The sequence below is a fragment of the Argentina silus genome (assembly GCF_951799395.1).
Source record: "Argentina silus genome assembly, chromosome: 14".
NCBI lineage: Eukaryota > Metazoa > Chordata > Actinopteri > Argentiniformes > Argentinidae > Argentina > Argentina silus.
The window spans coordinates 20,983,353-20,990,615 of NC_139668.1; the positions used below are offsets into that span (position 1 = coordinate 20,983,353).

At 43.2% G+C, this 7,263-nt stretch overlaps 1 protein-coding gene across 2 annotated transcripts; it reads right to left on the reverse strand.

Annotated features, from left to right (window-relative positions):
- Positions 1 to 2,410: 2,410 nt before the first annotated feature.
- LOC310815567 (cilia- and flagella-associated protein 20) lies at positions 2,411 to 6,518 on the reverse strand. Of its 2 annotated transcripts, none has more exons than XM_083685398.1 (6): positions 6,370 to 6,518; positions 4,049 to 4,128; positions 3,806 to 3,917; positions 3,074 to 3,262; positions 2,713 to 2,823; positions 2,411 to 2,535 (listed from the first exon to the last, which is right to left on the reverse strand). In XM_083685398.1, the coding sequence occupies exons 1-6, from the start codon at positions 6,451 to 6,453 to the stop codon at positions 2,530 to 2,532; spliced, it is 582 nt and encodes a 193-aa protein (XP_083541524.1). In that variant the 5' UTR covers positions 6,454 to 6,518; the 3' UTR covers positions 2,411 to 2,529. The 2 variants fall into 2 exon arrangements, with proteins under 2 accessions (XP_083541524.1, XP_083541523.1); XM_083685397.1 differs by having other exon boundaries at positions 2,411 to 2,538.
- Between the last annotated feature and the right edge of the window lie 745 nt (positions 6,519 to 7,263).

The following is a 7,263-nucleotide window of genomic DNA, read 5'->3' on the forward strand; positions in this document are numbered from 1 at the left end:
CCGCACAGGATAAGTGGTTGTCAAAGATCACCCCAAGGACGGGAGCCCTGGGGGACACCAGTGGTGAGGACATGAAGAGGACAGCGACCCTCTCCAGATAAAAAGGAGAGAAGGGACACCAGTCTGTAGTTATGGACAGCAGACGGGTCAAGAGTTGGTTTCTTGAGAAGAGGCTTGACTCTAGCTGTCTTGAAGGCATCTGAGACAGATCCTGTGGATAGAGAGGAATTGATTATGGTGGTAAGGAACAGAAGAAGGTCTTTGGAAATGAATTGGAGAAAGGGGGAGGGGATAGGATCGAGGGGGCAGGTGTTCGCCCGCTTGGATGTGACCAGTTTTAGAATATCATCAGGGGAGAGGGGGGAAAGAGCTGATAAACCAGAGACCGAGTGTAGCGCAGCGGGTTTGGAAGGAAAGGTAGCAGTATTGGCGAGAGGTAGAGAGAAAGAGCTGCTAATGTCATCAACCTTATTTTCAAAGTAGGTGACAAAGTCATCTGCAGACAGGGAGGAGGGAGAAGGGGGGGAGGTGGGTTGAGGAGTGAGGGAAATGTGGAAAACAGTTTCCTTGGGTCAGAGGCAGAGGATTGGAATGGTAGTAAGAAGCTTTAAGCAGCTGATGCAGAGGAGGTGTACTTGAGGAGGAGAGAGAGTTGAGGTTTTAGGTCATCAGGGAGGCCAGTTTTTCTCCATTTCCTCTCAGCTGCCCAGAGCCCTATTCTACAAGCTTGCAGGGTTTCAGACAGCCAGGGAGTGCGTGAAGAGGACCGTGCTGGCCTTGAGGTCAGTGGACAGAGAGTCGAAGGATGAGGAAAGAGTGGACAGGAGGGTGGAGGAGGCTGCATCAGTGGATCGAAGGGAGAAGAGGGTAGGGAGGATAAGACAGAGGAAGAGAGAGCGGTGAGTGAGAGGGTACACAGGTTGCGACGAGAGGATATAGTGTGGGTAGAGACTGACTGGGAGGGGGAGGATTTGAGGGGAAGGGAGAAGGATACAAAATGATGATCAGAAACCGGAAGAGGGGTAACAGTAAGGTTGGAGGTATGGGAGGATCTGGTGAAGACAAGTTCGAGCTGATTGCCTGTCTTATGAGTCGGAGGAGAGTGGGACAGGGTAAGGCCGAAGGAGGAAAGGAGGTCAAGTACTCCAGACGAGTGAAGCTTCTCCGACTGGATGTTGAAGTCACCCAGTAGTGTGAGCGGTGTACCGTCCTCAGCAAAGAAGCTGAGAAGGACATCCATCTCATCTAAGAAGTTGCCAAGCTGACCTGGGGGACGAGATAGATAGAACAACAATGTGAAGTTTGACAGGGGAGGTGACAGAAACAGCATGGAATTCAAAGGTGGATATGGACAGGTGTGACAGGGGAAGGACATTATGTGACCACTTAGGTGAGATGAGGAGTCCTGTGCCTCCCCCTCAACCAGAGAGTCTAGGGGAATGAGAAAAGGAGTAGGCATCAGAGAGGGCTGCCAGAGTAGTAGAGGGACATGAAGCAGCCGTAAGCTGAGATAGCCTCTGCTTTCCGGAAGCAGTTCCAAAGTCCTCCCGTGACAGTGAGGTTGTGGTCAGTTGAGCATGGTGGGTACATCAGATTGGAAGGGTTGTGAGTGGGGGTGTAGCGTCGATGGGTCCTCCTTAGGGATGAAATAACAGGAATGTGGAGGAAGCACATTGTGATATTTGCCGGTATAGAGAGAGGGTTTGTGGGCAATACAAGATGTAAGTAGCGCAAAATACACTCAGAGTGGTGAAAAAAATAAATAATAATAATACTTAGTATGGCCTTCCTCTCAGGCCTTCCTCGATGGACTCCAAAGATTGACTCCTTCGTCTGTGTCAGGAGGCTGTGGCTCTTAGACCGTCAGGATAGAAGTAGATTCTGTGATTGCTGATGACTTAGCAGGGTTGCAGCCCCTCCCACCTAACGATCAGTTAATGACCTGACAGACTTCACCACTCAGTCCAAATGTACTTAGTTCTAGTCAGAGCTGAGTAGGGACTTAAATACCTTGCAGAGAAGTTTAAGCCCCTCCCACTGGAGATTGACAGCAATTGGCTTCAAGCTGATTTTTTTCTCAACAGAAATGAGCTTCAGGCAGGATAGCCACAACAGTAGCAACTAATAGCAACACACGGAGTTAAACAAGATTACATTATATAACAACCAGTCTAGCCTACTGCTGTACTAGTGCAGAGGAGGCTGGTGGAGGTCGATATCGGAGGACAGACTCATTCTAATGCATGGAACACAATGAGGAATCAAACACGTGTGTTCCATTACAATTACATTACAATGAGGTAATCCCCTGGGCTGGAGTTACCTCTGATGGCCATATGGAAACACACAGAAACACACACACACACACACACACACACACACACACACACACACACACACACCCATGTGGAATGGTGTGTAGAAAAGGTTTATTGTGCAAAGAAAACAATCACATGGTTCCAAAATAACATCAAAGCAAATGAACAAAACAAGCAGAAGAACGTCTCTGGAACAGGGGAGGAGTCTTCTCTACTGCTGCTAGGAGACAGGAGACACATGTCAGTAACAACTCTGCTGATTGGACGTCTAAGAACCAAGCCTACATGAGAACCCCCTAGGTTCCCGACACGTCAGTATCACATCCATCTCAACATGACCTAGCCTCAGCCCACCTTAGCCTTGTTCTGGACAGGGAGGTAGAGTTTAACCCACCTTAGCCTTGTTCTGGACAGGGAGGTAGAGTTTAAACTCAGCCGGTAGCTCATCCTCTGAGTACAGGCGGTCAGAGAAGTAGACTCTTCTAATCCGGCAGTTTGCATGAATCTGAAAAAAAAGTTAATGTGAGTTAATGAGGCTGCAGATATCTGAAATACTTCAAACTACCACTTTATATATATACACACACACGCGCGCACATACGCACACACACACACACACACACACACACACACACACACACACACACACACACACACACACACACACACACACACACACACACACACACACACACACACACACACACACACACACACACACACTGTGACTGACCCCACAGGGGCTGACCCCTGACCTGTACGCGGAGCGTCTCGATGTAGTTGGTCCCATAGGCCCGGCGGGTGAAGTCCGATAGGTTGAACTGGATCTGGTTCCAGCCGTCATCCAGCCTCATGGGCATGGTGCAGATGAAGGGTTTGACCCGCGTGGTGCTCTGGTAGTTACTGGCCCGGAACCGTCTACGGACATTCTTATCATCCAGAACCTGGGAGGGGAGGAGAGGAGAGGAGAGGAGAGGTCAGTACAGCAGGAGCCACACCACTCTGGAGGGAGCTCAGGGATCTCACGTCTGCCTATCCCTAACCCTAACCCTAACCCTAAACATACTGTTTAAACTCCTTCTTTCCCACTGCCATCAGGCTCCTAAACAACCCATAGGAGATTAATATAACCTTACTACCTCATAACTAAAGTTTCCAGTTTGCATAATTGCAACTGCTACGTTTGCACTGTTTTATTATTATTATTGCTGCTATTTTTATTTTATGCCTTAAATTTTGCTGTCTTGTACATTTGTTTAGTATATATTGTATATTCTTTTGTATTGTATATTTTACATTGGTTGGCATTCTGCAGACAGCAAAACAAGAATTTCGTTGTACAGGGAAACATGTTTTCTACTGTGCATATGATAATAAACACTTTGAATCTTGAATTTGAATACTGTTCAGTTTTCACAAAGCCTGTCTTTTCTATGTCTAATAACAGAGATCACCTCTGGTTGTCATTATAAGGGTTAGGGATCTACCTGGACTTCGAAGGTGAAGTACTTCTTCAGGTTCTTGATGATCATCACCAGGAATGGCAGCTTGATGCCCAGTGTCTTCTTAGGGTCGGCTGGACATGTGATATAGGTCGTACTATTGGAGGTGGAGGAGGAAATGATTGGATGAGTTTGACTGATGCACAAATATCGAATCTAGACCAAATCCAGCAGGTCTGGTCTTCACACATGGGACTGGTGTTTGTTAGTTCAGTCATACAGGTTTACCTGACATTAGTTCCTTCCACTTCCAGCACCAGAGATTGGATGTCGTTGTCTGTGATGCGCTTGATGTGGCCGTTCCTGACCTGATGAACACAACAACAATGATTTATGAGGTTAGCAATGTCGCCCTGGACAAGATAAGTAGCTACGTCATTAGCTGGCTATGTAGCTAGCAACAAGGACTATCATGTTGGTAGTGTGAGGAACAAGTTTTACAATAATCATTTCTCATTTCAATGTACTTGTTCTATTTACGTGTTCTGAACATGTTTCAATGTATTATGAGCATCCTCACTGCTAAGAGAGCTGCAGGAAACCCACAAGTCTGGGCCAAAAGGTCAACTTGTTCTATTCTAACGGTTTCAACTCCATACATGGAAATGTGTTCTGTTGACCACTGAGAAATGATACCATATGTTTTCCTTATTGCTGTATTAGTATCAGACAGTCTGATGGGGTTGGGGTTGGGGTTAGGGTTTGTATTAGTATCAGACAGTCTGATGGGGTTGGGGTTGGGGTTAGGGTTTGTATTAGTATCAGACAGTCTGATGGGGTTAGGGTTGGGGTTAGGGTTTGTATTAGTATCAGACAGTCTGATGGGGTTGGGGTTGGGGTTAGGGTTTGTATTAGTATCAGACAGTCTGATGGGGTTAGGGTTGGGGTTAGGGTTTGTATTAGTATCAGACAGTCTGATGGGGTTGGGGTTGGGGTTGGGGTTAGGGTTGGGGTTAGGGTTTGTATTAGTATCAGACAGTCTGATGGGGTTGGGGTTGGGGTTAGGGTTAGGGTTTGTATTAGTATCAGACAGTCTGATGGGGTTGGGGTTGGGGTTAGGGTTAGGGTTGGGGTTAGGGTTTGTATTAGTATCAGACAGTCTGATGGGGTTGGGGTTGGGGTTAGGGTTAGGGTTGGGGTTAGGGTTTGTATTAGTATCAGACAGTCTGATGTACATATCTGTTCATACTGTATTCCATATTTATTCTGCTTATTTACTCTGCTTATAATGTTACTGTTAATACATATACTGCTTATACTGCACTACTTATACTGCTCATATACTGCTTATACTGCACTATTTATACTGCTCATGTACTGCACTATTTATACTGCTCATATACTGCACTATTTATACTGCTCATATACTGCTTATACTGCACTATTTATACTGCTCATATACTGCTTATACTGCACTATTTATACTGCTCATATACTGCACTATTTATACTGCTCATATACTGCACTATTTATACTGCTCATATACTGCTTATACTGCACTACTTATACTGCTCATATACTGCTTATACTGCACTATTTATACTGCTCATATACTGCACTACTTATACTGCTCATATACTGCTTATACTGCACTATTTATACTGCTCATATACTGCTTATACTGCACTACTTATACTGCACTACTTATACTGCTCATATACTGCTTATACTGCACTACTTATACTGCTCATATACTGCTTATACTGCACTACTTATACTGCTCATATACTACTTATACTGCACTACTTATACTGTTCATATACTGCTTATACTGCACTATTTATACTGCTCATATACTGCTTATACTGCACTATTTATACTGCTCATATACTGCACTATTTATACTGCTCATATACTGCACTACTTATACTGCTCATATACTGCTTATACTGCACTATTTATACTGCTCATATACTGCACTACTTATACTGCTCATATACTGCTTATACTGCACTATTTATACTGCTCATATACTGCTTATACTGCACTACTTATACTGCACTACTTATACTGCTCATATACTGCTTATACTGCACTACTTATACTGCTCATATACTACTTATACTGCACTACTTATACTGCTCATATACTGCTTATACTGCACTATTTATACTGCTCATATACTGCACTATTTATACTGCTCATATACTGCTTATACTACACTACTTATACTGCTCATATACTGCACTATTTATACTGCTCATATACTGCACTATTTATACTGCTCATATACTACACTACTTATACTGCTCATATACTGCACTACCTGTATATATTGTTCACACTGCACTTTTCTGCTTTTTTGCACTTCTGGTTAGTTGTCTCTGTACTTGTACTCTGCACAATGACAATGAAGTTAAATCTAGTCTAATCTAATCTAATAATAGTTAATAGTTAGATAATAATTCATAGATAGTTAATAGTTAGATACTAGTTAGATACTAGTTAATAAATAGATAATGAATAGATAATAACTAGTAGAATTAGACAGTAGCTAACAGCTAGCTAGCTAGTAGAAGTAGCCTTGCAACGGCTGGTGGAAATCTTACCTTTTTATCCCAGATCTGAAGAGGTTTGCTGCCGATGCTGTAGAGGATGGATAAGAATCCGCTCTGGAAGGTGTTTTTAAACATCTTCTGCTGGTTTTTAAGCAGCTTTCTGCTCCGGGAGTCGCGTCGCGTTGCTAAGCTCCGTTTGTTTACCTGGTTTAGCTTTTATTGAATTCCGGGTGATACAAAAGTCTGGCTCTTCGTTCCGTTCCTCACGACGACAAATTGACCAAACAAAGTTGAGTTTACTTCTGGAATAATGAGTTTCAGAGCGAACCAAATGTTTTTGTGTTTCGTTGACAGCAGTTTTTGTGTTTTATTGCCCGGGTTAGGGTTAGGGTTAGTGTTAGTGTTAGGGTTAGGGTTAGGTCAGTCTGGCCGGTGTTGCTATGAAACGCAGTTTCCTCGTGTCTCGTCGGACTCCATTGTTGACGCATGTCAGTTACCATGGTAACATGAACCTTTTTTTCTGGCTCTTGCTGTTGTTTATTATTTTAATAATTAACTATTAAATGTGTATTAACTATTAATAACTATTTGCAATATCATGGGCACATTATTATGAAGTTTAAACGTATCCTACTCGAAAAGATTCTCGCAACATTTTAAATAATGTTTCATCACAGTGTTGTGCTTTTGTTGACAGGAAACATTTGAGTTTCTGATGAACACAATTATTTATTCGAATTTTTTGTGACATAATGATGATAATGATAAGATATGTAAGCATCATCATCATCATCATCATCGTCATCATCAACATCATCATCGTCATCATCATCATCGTCATCATCAACATCAACAACCTAAAGTTCCCTCCGGGAAAAATACAATTATTCTATTCTCCGATTTTATTCTATCGTCATCATCACCATCATCATCACCATCATCATC

Excerpts from the sequence above, each read along its gene's own strand:
- LOC310815567 (XM_083685397.1), bottom strand. The coding sequence starts at position 6,453 with ATGTTTAAAAACACCTTCCAGAGCGGATTCTTATCCATCCTCTACAGC. Across the intron at positions 4,129-6,369 it reads TTCAGATCTGGGATAAAAAG|GTCAGGAACGGCCACATCAA; the intron begins GTAAGATTTCCA and ends TGTGTTCATCAG. Across the intron at positions 3,263-3,805 it reads ACTTCACCTTCGAAGTCCAG|GTTCTGGATGATAAGAATGT; the intron begins GTAGATCCCTAA and ends CTCCCCTCCCAG.